We start from the raw sequence: 17,158 nt of genomic DNA, 5'->3' as shown, positions 1-17,158 counted from the left end.
AGGGCTACGCGAGATCACAACACAGAACAAAAAGTTTGAAGTGTTTAAAGTGGCTTTAGTATATCTAGCTATGCAAAAGAAGAAGAAAAAGGCGAAGAAGATGGTACGTTCGCCCTCTAAATCAGAGTAGGACGGAGAATGGAGAGTTTTGTCTGTACATTCGGCAAATGCGAGTTTAGACGAGGGGGTCCACTTTCTCTTATTTCCGAATGTGTGCTAGGCGTTTTGATGACTTGCTGAAACGAGTAGCACCATTCATCAAACATGCGGGAACTCACAGAATTCCCATCTCTGCAGAAGAGAGATTGGCGTTGACTCTCCGTACATTAGCATGTGAGTTCAGCCCTCTGAACTCTCAACCGTGACATAACCAACTATGTGATATTTGGACCAATAGCTGAGAGGGGTAGGACGGAGAACAAGAACTTTTCAAAAAGTTCTCCCTGGAGGCCGTTGCACACTGCACCGTACAAACACACAACACCGCGTCTTTTTTGTTCGTCAGTTGTTCTGATTGCTTCGTTTTGCTCAAAAACTTCTACTTTGTACTAAGTATACCGCCTACTTTAATCAGTTTCATTTTCATCGTCGGTCATTGTAACGTTAGCAGGGTTTTTTTTTTTTTTTTTCAACTCTGGTCCCAAAGTTAATTTACATCCTCCCCGATCCTATTTTTATCGGCCCTGGGACGACGGGAGGTCCTTCATAAGCTTGAGCCCTGGGGAAGCCCCTGGCCATTACAAGGGACTCAGCTGTTAGTTAGGTGAAGTTAACTGATCAGTGATGACTAACTTTCCTCTTCTTTGAAAAAAAACTCTGTATATCCATGAGCAATCATATCAAACCAAGAGATCGTCAGCCAAAAAATAGACCAGACTACTCTAGAGTAACAATCAAATGAAAACTAGCCTCCCTCCTCATCTTTTCACTATTTTGCTAACATTAATCTTAACGCTAGCTAGCGTTAGCACTTCTTAACAGTTAGCTAACCGAACAGCTAGGCTGCTGTCAGTCAGTATAGACACTTTGTAACAAAAACAAGAAGGCTATAAGCAACAGGCGAACAAAATACTAACATTTAGTTAAATGCCAAGCTTTGATTTTCGGTAAATTAACCATTTCCTGAACAGTTTGTGGTGACAGTGTGTGACCCACCTTAATTCAGCTACCTGGCATACGGGCATCGATGACTAGCTAACGTTAGCGAGCGCTCATGTGTATGTGTGTGCATGCTATGTGAGAAACTGCCTGGATGCAAGGTAGCAGTGAACGTGGAATGGAATTTCATTGATTTGGGCATTCTCTCAATAAGCAAGTAGAATGGATTTGATAATGAAGCACTGACACAGCGCTCTGAAAAGAGCACAGAGTGGATAGACCGACGCACTGATTTTCGGCATGGTAAAAGTGGGGGGATCTAAACTAATAATTTTCAGAAGTGGGTGGGACTTGTCCCAACCTCATAAAATAGCCCATGGGTTAAATGCTAGGCTGACGGAGAAGATTGCTGAATTGGAAACTTGCATCCGTACCTTACATGAAATTCGAGATAGTGAGAAGTTTATAGAATCCTTCTCGGTTCCGGATGCTAGTCTGTCTTTAGTTTAGCACCTCAGCTGAGCCTTTGCAGCAAGGCAGGTGGATTACAGTTTGGGAACGTAGTCGAACATTTAAGCCACCAGTATGGCAAGCCATTTTAGCTTTAATTCATTTCTAGAGGATATCGCAAATACAATTCTAACTAGTTAGAATGCAAATTCTTGATATCAGAAATTCAATTGTAACTAGTTATAATTCAAGCGTTTTCCCCATTCATTTCAATGGGACCTTTCATTTTTGATATCAAGAATCAAATTTTAACTAGTTAAAATAGGAATTCTTGACATCAAGAATTGTATTTTAAATAGTTAAAATTGGACATTCTAATTAAAACTAGTTAAAATTAAATTCATGATATCAGAAATAGGTATTTTAACTAGTTGAAATTATATTGTTGATATGAGCAATTGATTTTCTGATATCAGAAATTGGCGTTTTAACTAGGTCAAATTCCAACTCCCATTGAAATGAATGAGAAAAACGTTTTAAATCTGACTAGTTAAAATAGAATTTCCGATATCAAGAATTGGCATTTTAACTAGTTAAAATTTAATTTCCGATATAAATAATATGCATTTTAACTAGTTAAAATCAAATTTCTGATATCAGAAATACACATTATAACTAGTTACAACTGAATTTCTGATATCAAGAATTTGCGTTCTACCTAGTTAGAATTTGAATTTGCGATATCCTCTAGAAATGAATTAAAGCTAAAACAGCTTGCCATACACCAGTGTTCCAACGTCCTATTCATGTTTCAAACAGGTTCTCCCCCCTCAGCAACACACCAGCTGTGAATCCTGTTGAAAAAACTGGTAATTGGCGACTCTATTTTAAGAAACGTGAATTTAGCGACTCCAGCGACCATAGTACAATGCATTCCCTGGGCTAGAGCGACCGACATCGAGGCAAATTTAAACGTGCGGGCTAAGGCTAAACGTAAGTTTTCTAAAATTGTTATTCATGATATTCTGCGCTAACGATATCCGGTTGAAGCAATCGGAAATCACCAAAGATAATTTTAAATCAGTGTGTGAATTGGTGAAACAGATGTCTGTGTCAGTTATTTGCTCTGGCCCCATTCCCTCTTGGCATGGTGACGAAATCTACAGCAGATTGACATCACTAAATCGCTGTTTGTCTGTTTGGTGCCCTGCAAATGGTGTTGGCTTTATAGACCACTGGAATAGTTTCTGGGGGAGGCCTGGTCTTTTGAAAAGAGATGGTATTCATCCCTCGTGGAAGGGTGCCGCTCTTATCTCTAGTAATTTATCGTATGGTCTTAGAAATTCCATTTCCTGACACACCAGAACCAAGGCCAGGCAGCAGACCTCCTGTTTTACACAGATTTCTGCTTGTTCCCAAAAACTGCTGCCCAGGTTACATGCTATTGAGATAGTGTCTGTTCCTCAACCAAAATTAAGCCTCGCTAAGAAGCCCACTAGGGGTGTTTGTATGGCTAATCTGCAGAAAAAAAAATCAGACCTTGTTATTCTACTAATAATGCGGCTGACCAAACTCAGGGAAAAACTCTTGTAAATGAATTAATTACTGATCACCAAGTTGAAATCTTATGTGTGACTGAAACTTGGCTTAAAACTGATGAATATATTGCCTTAAATGAATCCACCCCTCCTGACTACAGCTATACTCAAGTTCCCCGTCAGACGGGTCATGGCGGTGGTGTTGCTGCTGTATATAATCCTAATTTTTTTTCTACTTTGAAATCCGGCTTCAAATGTAACTTTTTTGAAGTGCTTGTTCTCAGTTTTGCACATTCGGACAAAAAAGCAGTCAGTTTTATCCTTGCAATTGTATACAGGCCACCAGGGCCATTACAGTGGATTTTTACTCGAGTTTGCTGATTTCCTTTCCAGCCTGGTTGTTAATTCAGATAAAGTAGTAAGGGGACTTCAATATTCACATGGATAGTGAAGGCGATCCTCTCAGATCAGCATTCTTGTCTATCACTGACTCTATTGGCTTCGATCAACATATACATCAGTCCACACATACTCATAACCATACTCTTGACCTAGTCTTAACTTATGATACAGAAATAGCAAATATAGCAGCTATGCCTAATAACCCTGTGCTATCTGACCATTATTTAATTACTTTCCAACTTCCACAAATGTCATGTGTCACCAGATCCTTCATTCTACCTTAGCCGTAAGCTTTCCTCCAGGACTGCAAATGCTTTTATTAATGAGCTCCTAGGCTCATTTGTGTACTGTGGGGATTTTCTTGGCTCCTGCCCAAACACATACAAAAATGCAAGCATTAGCTCAACTGATCAGCTGACAGACAATATTAATTACGTACTTTCCAGAACCCTGGATACTATCGCACCCCTTAAGAAGAGGAAAGTCCGCTATAAGAAATTAGCACCCTGGTACAATGGCCATACTCATGCTCTCAAACAAGCTTCACGCCAACTTGAGCACAAATGGCGTTCTACTAAATTACAGGTATTCCTCCAGGACTGAAAAGACAGTCTACTAACTTACAAACATGCCCTCTCCACAGCACGTTCCTCATACATCTCTACTTTAATAGATAAACCAGAAACAATCCTAGGCACCTGTTTAACACTGTTGCCAGACTGACCAAGAATCAAGTTGATCCATGTGTCTCAATATCATTTAGTAGCAATGACTTTATGAATTTCTTTGATGACAAAATTATAAAAATCAGGGACAAGATTCAAAGTTCTCCTTCCACCCCTCATATAGAGTCTGCCCTTCCATCCGCTCAACGCATGGATGCAGAATCTTCAGAAAGACGGGCTTTTGAACTCTTTTGCTCCAATAGATCTCATAGAGTTTAATGCCATAGTTAATTCCTCAAAATCTTCTACTTGTCTTCTAGACCCTATCCCTACGAAGCTTTTCAAGGAGTTACTACCAGTGATTGGAACACCAATGTTACATATTGTCAATGCGTCTTTAGCATCTGGACACATATCACAGACACTTAAACTTGCAGTCATCAAACCCCTTCTTAAGAAGCCAAACTTGGATGTGAATGACCTGTCTAACTGCAGGCCTCTCTCGAACCTCCCGTACCTTTCTAAAATACTAGAAAAGGCCATTTCAAAACAACTCGATTCATTATTGCACTCCAATCATATATTGGAAGTTTTTCAATCTGGTTTTAGACTCTCTCACAGCACTGAAACAGCCCTGGTCAAAGTACTCAATGACCTACTCCTCGCTTCAGACAATGGCTGCATCTCTGTACTTGTGCTTTTAGATTGAAGTGCAGCATTTGACACAGTTGATGACCTCATGCTTCTGGATAGACTTGAAAATCTTGTAGGCCTTCGTGGGCAGGCACTCTTCTTGGTTCAGATCATACCTATCAGACCAATATCAATTTGTGCATTTTAATAATGATTCCTCTTATCAATCCAGGGTTAGATATGGAGTACCACATGGATCTGTGCTTGGGCCTTCTCTCTTTATATGCTCCCCCTGGAACAAGTTATTCGCAAACATGATTTCCACTGCTATGCAGATGACACCCAGTTGTATCTATCAGTTAAACCTGAAGTTGTCCAGATGTCAAAGATCAAAGCCTTTCTTGTAGACATAAAGGAATGGATGACCCAAAACTTTCTTTTGCTAAACTCCGATAAGACCGAGATAATGGTAGTGGGGCCCAAGTCCCTGAGATGCAAATTATCTGACTATATGCTTAACATTGATGGAATCTCCATTACTTCAAGTGCTGTAATCAAAGATCTTGGTGTTACCTTTGATCCAGATCTTGCATTTGATACACATATTAAAAACATCTCTAGAATTGCTTTTTATAACTTGAGAAATATCTCAAAAATTTGGAAAATACTGTCCTTACATGATGCAGAAAAGCTAGTTCATGCTTTTGTTACTTCAAGATTAGATTACTGCAATGCTCTTTTGTCTGGATGTGCAAATTCCTCTCTGAAAGGGCTCCAGCTAATTCAAAATGCAGCAGCTCGTATTCTCACTAGAACAAGGAGATTCGAGCACATCAGCCCAGTGTTACTACGCTTCACTGGTTGCCAGTTAAATTCCGAATAGACTATAAGATACTACTTCTTACCTTTAAAGCCTTATATGGGCTTGCCCCTTTGTACTTAAATGATTTACTTCTTCCTTATATTCCCTCACGAAAGCTCCATTCGCAGGGTGCAGGCCTCCTTGTTATTCCTAGAATAGCTAAAAGTACCATAGGTGGTAGAGCCTTCTCCAATCGTGCTCCCCTCCTGTGGAACAAGTTGCCTGCCCATGTTCGGGGCGCAGACACTATCACCTTATTTAAAGCTAGGCTCAAAACATATCTTTTTAGTCTCTCCTATATTTGAGGGGCAGGAGTGGGTGGCGGGCATAGCTATAGAGTCTCTGGTGGACTGAGTGTTTTAGTGCTGTCACTGGATCATCATTGGTAGTGCTGTGTTAAGCTGAACCGGTCATGATCTGGTGATGACTGTCTCAAGCCTGCCCTCATGGCTGCGTTGGCCCCTGCCTCTGTTTCCCATAGCTATGCTGCCATGCTTATTCTGCCAGGGTTTTCCTTATCGCACACAGGCACCTCTGTCCCTTCTGCTCTGCTTGCTAATCTACCTTTTGAACCCCCTAACAATGTTTTTTTTTCTTGTTTTCCCCGGCTCTGGGCACCTGTCCGGAGCTCTAGCCCAAGTTTGCTGAGCACCCCCCCCCCGGCCCGGAGCTCCAGCCCTAGACCAGCTAGACCAGCTGGGCACCCCCGCCTCCTGCCACTATTGACTTTCCATAACAAACCGGTGCCTGCCCGCAGCAGATGGGTTCCCCCTCTGAGTCCGGTTCTGCTGGTTTCTTCCTGCTATCAGTCAGGGAGTTTTTCCTTGCCATGTTTCCCTAGGCTTACTCTTTGGGGGCCGGTTCTCTGTAAAGCTGCTTTGTGACAAAGCTCCTTTGCTAAAAGCACTATACAAATAAAATTTAATTGAATTCATATTCAGAACAGCATTGATGATTCTGGTCCATGCTATGCTCCCTAATGTAAATTTAGCATTAGCTAGCTAGCTAGTTTATATTGTCAATAAGCTAGTTGGCCTTATCTAGTTAACTAGCTAGCTATGCTATCAATAGCTAATGCAACCTGAAGCCAGCGTAATGAGACAAAAGCTAGCGATACACTCTCAAGTGAAAAGAGGGGAAACACATATAAAGTGAGTGATATCTCAGCTAATTAAGTAATTGAACTGTGAAGCACTGCTAATTGCCTGGACTGTGAAGCAGATCTTGCTTGAAAAACAAGTTTTTGCCCTGCAGGTGGCTGACTAAAGCTGCCTCTCCCATGTTGGCGATGTCAATTTCTTTGGCGCATATTTTGCACAAAGCTTTAGTGTTTGATTATTGGTTTATACTGTTTTATATTACGGGGTATCCAGCCATAAGTTTGAAAACAAACAACAACCTTTTTCACTTTGCTCAACTCTACTGGGCTACAGGTGCCAATCCAGGAACATCTGACGCATTTACCCGCTGGTAGTTAAGGCGGAATGAAATTGTGTTTTTTTATTTCTAAATGCAAAGACAAACCGTTTATTTTTAATAACTGCACCCTGGACTAAATGCAATTAATATCATGGCACTTGTTCTTGCATTATAAACTCAGCTTTTTGTTGGCCAGATTGAAAGAACTGAAATCCAGGCAGGCAGTCATTTCGAACGAACATTACGAGTGCCCTTGCGGACAAATTTTGGTTTTTTAACAAGGCACACAGCGTTTTTTTTTTCCTTTTAGTATATTTTTGCACTTTGTGAACTTTCTTGTGTATGTATTACTAAGAGCAAAACTTCCATATTTTCACCAAACTTTCCAGACCTGCACAAGAACCCTGTAGGTTTAGAACTCTGCAGTGATCTCCGACCGACATATTTTCAGTTTTTCACCGAAATTGAGACATTGAATAAACTGAATAGACTACATGATAACTGCTGAAATGTGAATGAATTGTGTGCAGTCCCTGCTCGTTATGACTGAAGAAATTACTTTAAAAATAATAATAATAATAATAATAATAATAATAATAAATTTATTTATTTTAACTATTTTTTCCATTTTGTGTTTTGTCGTGTTTTGCACATTCTGGCGCTTTCTCAGTGTGTCGTTAATATGCCTCGATAAATTTTTCCCTTAGCCTATATACTGTAAGAAAACTGCTACAATTCAGAAATACAGCTCTTGGAATTGATTCAGTTGTGTCCATTATTTCAACATAAGGTTTCATAATATTTATGAGATTAGGTCGTTGTGGACGCTGAAATCGATGCGGTAATGCTGGACGGTAATAGGAAGAAATAAAAACATGACCTTCCTAGTGTTAAACATTTGTGTAAAAACCCATAAAAACCAAAATTAGCAAGAAAGCAAGTGAAATTATCTTAAGTAATTTTATTTTGAGATCTCCATTCAGACTGTACCACGCAGTTTCCTTTTGTTTGGAAAATGAGCAACTGGAGGCATAAATCAGACAGCATGTCATCAAATTGACGCAGAGTGTTATATTAGGCCATTATACTTGAAGAGATATAGACAATCAGGTACATAGTGTAGTGGTAATTTTCAAATTAAGAAAAATTAATAGCTTGTTAAAATTCTGGGATTACAAACTCATAAGACAAATGGAAAATGGGGAATTTTTTTCCCCCTCCCCTAATGCAATAAATAGCTATTGGTCATGCCAGTGCATCAGTGATTGGCACCTTATTTTATCCTGTTAAACCCATCCTCCATTGTCAGGTGTTTGTGTTCAGTGTGTGTAGGTGTCCTTGTGTGATTGGTCCTGGTTAGTTTAAATGTGTGTTTGTTTGATGGTGTAAAAAAAGAGGGCCGATGGACACAGTGGCTGGTTGTCTCTTGTTAGGGCCAGTTGCTGCCGGTTTTAATGCACCTCATCTTTTTCTACTAAAGTGAACGAAAATTAAAGTCGGTCTCCCTGCACATTTCCTCTGTGCGTCCGGGCTACTGCAGCAGCCTGTGACATTTTGCTGTCAGAAGTGGGATTTACGGTCAGTGGACGTGATTGGACCTACGGCACAATGAAGGGTGCAGGTGGGCAACCCGGTGCACGTCCTAAGACACGGCAATTTGTGGGGGAAAATGACACGGACCTGGCAGTAGAGACACTGGCTTTTTCTACCCCGGCACCAGTGAGAGAGCATCGGGACCAACCGGACCAGCTCAACGCTTTATTAGAGCTGGCGGGGGTGATGAAGGCAATGCTGGAAGGGAACAGAGCGTGAGAGGAGACGCAAGACCGGAGATGGAGAGAGATGGAGGAAACAATGCTACGGATCAAAGATGGCATTCAACCACGTCAGAGGCATACGAGTGAGTCACCAGATGATCTACTAGGTACAGACAGCAAGGGGGTATCTGCCATGACAGTAAAAAATCAAAATGGTACAAATTGTCCTGCTTCATTTAAGCCATTTTTCAAGTCTCTGTGAAGCTCACATATGGAGTTATAAAGCTTTAACTAAAGCCGCGTTTCCACCAAAAGTACACGGAACTTTTAGTCCCAGGAACTACTTTTCAAGGAACTAAAAGGTTCCTTCAGCCCATTATTGTCTGCGTTTCCACCGCGGTCTAAAGTCCCGCGAAGATTAGGCAAATTAGCCCACTGACGTATGAAAAAGCGACGTTGTCATCGGTCCATCTGTCCTACGATTTCTTCTGTAACCCCATACTACCACCGAAGTAGCCTACATTATTTTCTAATAACCGTGACAGCCCGGAGGGGTTTATTCCACTTATATACAACGGGTTACCAACAATGACTATACATGGTTACTTTTGTATTCATAGATTTTTATCGATTTAATCACCTGGAATTGAAATATTCTTCTGCAGCCGTTTGGGCATATTTTACCGTTGTCAAGCAAAACTGTCGTTGGTAGTTGAACTTGGACCGTTGTTACGCAACAAATAGGATATAACAGGCCAATAGTCAGATTGTAACTGTTTTATATATCCTCTCAAACACATTCATTATGTTTTTATGCGAACATTCACTTTCATGTCTTGACATCCGAGGCGACAGAATGCATTCACATTTCCAATATAACTGGCAACAACAGCAGAAAACATGCACACGTTGTAAACAATTAGCTGTTTGATTACTTTCTCATCGTCAATTCCATATAGGCTAATCGCAAAATGACAAGAATAGAACGAAAACTCGGACTTGCGTGAAAATTTTAATTAGCAGTGGTACAGCCACCGTTTGCTTTCCTTCAAAGTTACTGCTAGCCGAGCAGCGAAGTGTGCCCTCCAGATGCGAACCATGCACCATAAATTAGTCCATAGTCTTCCTGGTCTTTTTGTGGAATTGAAGAATGGCAGAGTAAAATTACGGCAGTCTGAAAAAGCTAAAGGGACGATTACTAGAATTAACCTGTTATTTTACCCTGACAAAAAGTGCAGAAGGTGATTTCCAGTTTGCTTTTACTGTATCACCCATGTGAATTACGCAGAACTACCGCATACCTCACATAACTGTATCAAACGTTTTGAGTCAATTACAACCGGCTAACAAAAAAAATCTGGAAGAAAATATTCAGCAACCGAATTAATCCGTTTGAATGTTTTGGTAGCCTACGTAATATGCTGTCCCAGCACGAATGCTTAGCATTTTATAAAACGAATACTAAAGCAAGAAAAGAACAGAAGAGTACACGTTATAATTCCAAGACTTTGGCAGGCTATAACCAAAACTAGGCTACTGCGCCGCATAACATACAAGTTTGATTTGAAGTTATTATGAAAATAAATCGGGGGGTAAAATAAAGACCCCGGAACTTAATTTAGACCCTAGTTCCTGCGGTCGAAACGCACTGAGTTCCTCAAAAGGTTCCTAGTTCCGGGGTAAAGTTCCTGCGGTGGAAACGCGGCTTAAGGTACCACCCTAATGGGCAAGGATTGGACAGATTTGACAAGTGTGCGAAGGGGTTAAGGAAACCCACCACAGGTTATTTAAGTTCAAAAATGTTACTTTCTTACTGTTTAAGTAAAAAATTATGCTAATTTGATTGTTTACGAGCATTTGTGCTGTGCGGATATATAAAATATTATAAAAAATTACCACAAAAAACACACTAAATTACATATTTACACATTTTATTACAAGAAACTCACTGTCAAATGTTTTAGATGTTAATCGGTAATTATTTATTCACAAAACAATGAGATTTTGAACAATGAGATTTTTCCATGTACATCTTCACCAAGATTTTGTATACAGCGTGGTATAAAGAATTTTAGTTTTATAAAAGGGTATTCTTTTTACATCACGGTGATAAGGGGACATGCGCCTTTTCGATTACGAGTTCCCAACCTGCAGCCAGTGTGCAATGATGCGCATTCAACGAGAGTGATTACAGGGAAGCGGCTCATTTTTAAAATCAAATTAAAGCAAACAGCCATTATTTTCTGGAACGTTACCAATTTATATGTTATTTGATGATGCTGTAGCATTTACGATATTATACATGAAAAATAAAATGTCAAAATATGTTTTCAGAGAAATCACCAAAACGCGTTTGAGTTCCCTATTAGCCTCTTAGCGCAAAGCCCCTAATGGTCGGTGTGCCGAGATTACTGAACTCAGACATTCAGTGCTACTGCAACTAAAGTATGAGATGAAAACAGAAACGCGTTGTTTCAGTTTCATTAGTAGACGATACATGACAACTATGCCGAAAACGGAGTTTCGCAGCCCCACCATTGTTGCTCCCGTCGTTCATTTAACACACACCCCCTCCCTGCAGTCTCATCTAAAAAACACCCCCCACCCTTGACATAATGGACAATATTGTCTATCTTGGCATTCATAAAAATATTCTTTCACCACTAAAAAATCGTACTCCGTCATAGCAACAAGATAAACCCGACAATAGCCCTAAGATATGCCTATACAGCAGTGAAAACGCTGCTCACTGAATAACGAAATAAACGAGAAAAAGTTTTTTAAAATGATACCATGTCATTCTACAGTCAATATCTGGGACTAAATATTGAATAAATATAAAACCTTACTGTTGGTTTTACGTGTAGAGATGTCCCTTTTGAGACTGCGTGGTCATATATTGTCTTGGACAATCCGTTTGGGAAATATAGGCGCATCTGTGACGCCTGGGTATCTTCCAAAATAGCTGTGCGTAACACCACACCTGTTGTTTACGGCGTCGTCGCCCTTTTTAGTACAGTCTGACTTTATTTACAATTCATTTATTCGGTAGGCGAGAGTATAAGCTTTCTAACGATGTATAACATGTCTAATTCTGCTTTCGGAATAGCGTTTTATAGGTCAGCGTAACAGAAAATATTCTTAGCATAGCATTCACTTACGCAATCACACTCTGTTAGCAGACAAATACGATGCACCTAACGAAACATGTTCAAGGATATTTCGTAATTTCTTGGAAAATACTATTATTATTGAGGACTTCTGAACATAGCTAAGCCATATGTTTGCTGATAGACCTAGCTGACATCGTTTTCTGGAGCAAAACAGAAGCGAATAGAACAATATAATTGATACTGTCTCTCTGTCTCTATCTACTGAACATAGAGGAGATTTCACTATTGCTATGTAAGTATTATCGTTCAAAATATTTCGGTTATATACGTTCTTTTTGAAATTGAGTATTTTTAAATAGGTTAGTGGTGTTATATAATGTAAATATTTCACACTGTAATGTAAGCGTTAGACGGAAGTGTAATAGTTTTTGTGAAGCATGCAACAGTGATGACGTCAGAGCTGGATCATTGCCAAAACGTGGTGGACGGGTGAAAATTGTTTTCATGTTGTCTCATCCCCATACAATAAAACATACGAGAGTACAGAGTATAGAAATACACACGAGTTAATTATTACACATTTAGGTACTGTACCGCATTGTGTGACAATGTTTTTGCATTATTTTTTTAATCTGATAGCAATGTTTCATCTTAAACCCTCATAAGGGGCTCATTTATATGCTTTATAATGGACAAAAACATTTTATTCAATTTTGGAGAGATTTTGGATATGTTTCTGGACACCTAGCTATTTTAGACCACTGTACTGACTGAAAGCTTGTAATTCCCATTTGAAAATTATGCAACAGTGATTTTCTTGAGTCAAAACAGTTGATTTGTAGTGAAATACATGGATATGTTATGATTTACAGCAATGCATAATTTAGACATTTTGGATAGATTTGGAGATGCTAGGTACACTGCTTAGTTTTTGCTTCATACATCTATAGTAGTTCTACATATCCACCCTTAGATTTTATGAACTTGTGGTCAAGAAGTTTTTGACCTAGCACATGTATAGTTTAACCTCCTGCATATATTCAATCTCGCAGTATTTCATTGCGAACTTAAAAAGCGCAAATTTATTTTGGATTTTTTGTCAAAACAATTGCATTTGTGGCACTTTATTTCTTCCAAAATTATGAATATAAACTAATCTGTGTTAGTATTGTAAATTGTACAAATGTCTTGCTTCATTTAAGCCATTTTTCAAGTCTCTGTGGTGTTCACGTCTGGAGTTATAAAGCTTTAAATAGGGTACCCCCTAAATGGGCAAGGATTGGCAAAATTTGGCTTGTGCCTTAAGAGGTTAACCTGCTGTATATTTGCAATCTCTCAGTATGTCATTGCAAACGAAAAAAGAGCAAATTGATTTTAGATTTTTTGCCTTGACAATTGCATTTGTGGCACTTTAGTTTATATTCATAATTTAGGAAGAAATAATCTAAGTTAGTATTGTAAATGGTACAAATGTCTTGCTTCATTTCAGCCATTTTTCAAGTCTCTGTGCTGCTCACATCTGGAGTTATAAAGCTTTAAATAGGGTACCCCCTAAATGGGCAAGGATTAGTCAGATTTGGCATGTGCGCTAAGGAGTTAGGCTATGCTACATTATTACAAAGTATGGCAGTTGATACCAGCCCAATATCAGCTAGGGCTTTATTGTTCCCAAATACGAACGATATCTCCAAATCACAGGGCTAAGCGTTCCTCAAAAGATGGCAGTTCACCTCAAAATGCAATCTGTCGAGATGTCAACCATAATTTCTCAATGCAGAACGATGAAGCTGTTCTTATGAGGAAAAATTACACTCTGTTGCCCCCTACTGTCAGAACCCTGCAAATATGCAAAAAGGCAAATGCATCAAATAAAAGCCTAAACCACTGTACCATGTTTGCAGTGAAGGGTGAAAGTGAGCCGGCTCTTCTCTGAGTTCAGCTGAATACGACACCTCTCCACCATCTTCTCCAGAGAGGAGAGAGATCTGAACACCGCCTGCACACACTAGGGGGGAGGGGGTGAAGGGGGATAAACGTATTATATACAATATTGCAAATTATTTAAAATTGTATCATAAAGATTATAATTTTTGATTCTCATAAACAAACCATAGATAGACAGAGAGAGAGAGAGAGAGAGAGGCCGACAGTGTGAGGAGTGGGGCTATTTGTAGAAAACGGACGGCTGCATTTGGTAATGAGGGGGGCCTGCATGTTTCTTACCTTGATGGCCATTTTGCAATGGAAGGTGGGGCTCTTGCAGGAGGAGTACTGCTGGAAGAAGGGCGGACTGAAGAGGAAGCAGGCATATGCGGAATGGGACGAGTTTACCGTGCGGAGAGCTAGCTGCAGTGCAAAGGACAGAACAGATATTATATTTAATTTCATCTTTGCAGTGTAATCCATTTTAGTGTATTTTTGTGCCTGTCTTTATTTTTCTTTTTTATTGAACCTGCTCTTCAATGTAAAGCCAATAGCAAGAAAAGAAAGAATGGGGCAAACATTGGCGGTATGAGGTCACACAAGAGAGTGTGATCAGACACTCACTCTCACACACAGACACACACACACAGCAAACACAGGACACAACACAGTCAGAGGAAAGGGGAGCAGAACTCTCTCTCCCAGAGGAAAAACTAAAAGAGAGGGAGAGAGGTACAGGGAGACAAAGCGAGATGAGAGCAGTGCATGCACCTCATCTTCCTGTGGCTGAAGGTACAAGTCCTCCCCGATCCGGGACAGTGAATGGATGGCCGTGGCGAGCACTGCAGGAGAGAGAGAGAAAGAGAACGAGAAAGAGAGAGAGATTTTTATTTTTATTTTATTGCAGAAACAAACAAGCAGTAACTTTCATTCCATTGCAATGTTTCTAAAAGGCACTAAAAAGGGACAAAAAATCCAAAAAAATATTTTAAAAGCAACAAATGCAGTCACAATAAAATCAATACAAAATGATAAAACCATCAGAAAACAGACCACCAGTAAAACAAAGGTAAAATCAATAAACAAAATAGATAAATAAAAACACAATAAAACCAGAGTAAAAAACAAAACTATACGAAGACGTTGTAAAACCATCCCCCTAAAATCCAGCAATGGAACAGTCACAGTTTCCACCAGTGTATTGCAAGCCCGGCGGCCCGCCGGGCCTAAGTTTTGGGGATTTATTTTTTTTTAATGTATTTTTAAGATGTTTTTTAAACTACAGTTACAGTGGGGCGGCTGGGTTGGAAAGCTCACCAGAAACATCTGTTGGTTAAAACGTGAACGTGCTATAGGAAAACAGCAGGTCTGAAATAAGTGTTCTTTACCCTCATTGTGCTTAGAGTGACGTTCAACACCTGAGGCTTCCAACTATCACAAGCTAGTTACCTAGCAAGCCACCATTTCTTATTTAGTAGGCTAACTAACCTCGTTACAAACTGCGTTACCACTTCATTGTCGGTAAGTACATTCTTTTTATATCAACTTAAGCAGTGTGTAGGTAACGTTAAACTAGTAGCATGAATGTAACGTTCGATACATTGTAACATTACATGACTTATTAATCGCCGTCGAAATAACGACTTTCACTTGTTTATTAATAACGTTAGTTTGATGACATTGAAGTGCATGTCATGCACAAGTAATATCGGAAAAATCCTTCTTATGGTGAAGAGTCAAGAGTGCCTGACCGGCAACCGAAGAAATGTGTTAACACAGCGGCAAAATTAGGCTATTTATTATCTAGAAATACCATTTTGGGGAAAAACTGCTAGGGTTGAGGGTCAGGCACTCTTCACGCTAAGAAGAAATTTCAGGATTTTTTCGATATTGCTTGTGTCGAAAGTGCTGCGACGGAAACAATAATAGATTTACTCAGGAGCCACATGTGTCCAAAATGTAAACAAGTCAGCCAGTTTTCACGGTCGGGAAAACTTTTATGACAACGTGGTCATTTAAGCCGCGTTTCCACCAAAATTACCCGAAACTTTCAGTCCCAGGAACTACTTTACCAGGAACTAAAAGGTTCCTTCAGCCAATGGTTGTCTGCGTTTCCACCGGGGTCTAAAGTACCGCGAAGATTAGGCAAATTAGCCCACTGACGTTGTCGTCGGTCCATCTGTCATATGATTTCTTCTGTAACCCCATACTACCGAAGTAGCCTACATTATTTTCTAATAACCGGGACAGTCCGGAGGGGTTTATTCCACTTATATACAACGGGTTACCAACAATGACTATATATGGTTACTTTTGTATTTATTGATTTTCATATATCCTCTCAAACACATTCATTAACAGCAGAAAACATGCACACGTTGTAAACAATTTGCTGTTTTATTACTTTCTCGTCGTCAATTCCATATAGGCTAATCGCAAAATGACAAGAATAGAACGAAAACTCGGACTTGCGTGAAAATGTAAATTAGTAGTGGTACAGCCACCGTTTGCTTTCCTTCGAAGTTACTGCTAGCCGAGCAGCGAAGTGTGCCCTCCAGATGCGAACCATGCACCATAAATGAGTCCATAGTCTTCCTGGTCTTTTCGTGGAATTGAAAAATGGCAGTAAAATTGAGTAAAATTACGGCAACTGAAAAAGCTAAAGGGAAGATTACTAGAATTAACCTGTTATTTTACCCGGATAAAAAGTGCGGAAGGTGATTTCCAGTTTGCTTGTACTGTATCACCAATGTTAATTATGCAGAACTACCGCATACCTCACATAACTGTATCAAACGTTTTGAGTCAATTACAACGGGCTAACAAAGAAAATCCGGAAGAAAATATTCAGCAACCGAATTAATCCGTTTGAATGTTTTGGTAGCCTGCGTAATATGCTGTCCCAGCACGAATGCTTAGCATTTTATAAAACGAATACTAAAGCAAGAAAAGAACAGAAGAGCACACGCTATAATTCCAAGACGTTGACAGGCTATAACCAAAAGTAGGCTACTGCGCCGCATAACATACAAGTTTGATTTGAAGTTATTATGAAAATAAATTGGTTTGCCGCTGCATATTTTCAAACATGGCGGGTAATGGCGGAAAATAAATACAACACAAATGCTACGAGTACTCGACCAATCAGAAATGTTCAGCGCTGCAAGCTCCACCCAAAAGGTTCCTGTACTTTCGGAAAGTACTACCCCCCGAGCAGGAACGTTTTGGGGGTAAAACAAAGCCCCCAGAACTAAATTTAGACCCTAGTTCCTGCGGTGGAAACGCACCGAGTTCCTCA

General features: G+C 39.8%; 1 protein-coding gene and 1 pseudogene across 4 annotated transcripts in view; one reads left to right on the top strand and one right to left on the bottom strand.

Annotated features, from left to right (window-relative positions):
• Nucleotides 1–17,158, bottom strand: part of rad9a (RAD9 checkpoint clamp component A) — a 72,864-nt gene that overhangs the window by 20,654 nt on the left and 35,052 nt on the right. For all 4 annotated transcript variants that reach the window (XM_064341932.1, XM_064341933.1, XM_064341931.1 and 1 more), the window contains exons 3-5: nt 14,632–14,702; nt 14,161–14,283; nt 13,828–13,942 (exon numbers count right to left, since the gene is read on the bottom strand). In XM_064341932.1, the coding sequence (XP_064198002.1) occupies nt 13,828–13,942; nt 14,161–14,283; nt 14,632–14,702 (309 nt within the window). The remainder of the gene's footprint in view (nt 1–13,827; nt 13,943–14,160; nt 14,284–14,631; nt 14,703–17,158) is intronic.
• LOC135258533 (uncharacterized) lies at nt 2,825–4,369 on the top strand (annotated as a pseudogene).

Source organism: Anguilla rostrata, chromosome 7 (genome assembly GCF_018555375.3).
Source record: "Anguilla rostrata isolate EN2019 chromosome 7, ASM1855537v3, whole genome shotgun sequence".
In the NCBI taxonomy this organism is placed as follows: Eukaryota; Metazoa; Chordata; class Actinopteri; order Anguilliformes; family Anguillidae; genus Anguilla; species Anguilla rostrata.
This window is presented reverse-complemented; position numbering and strand designations above follow the sequence as displayed.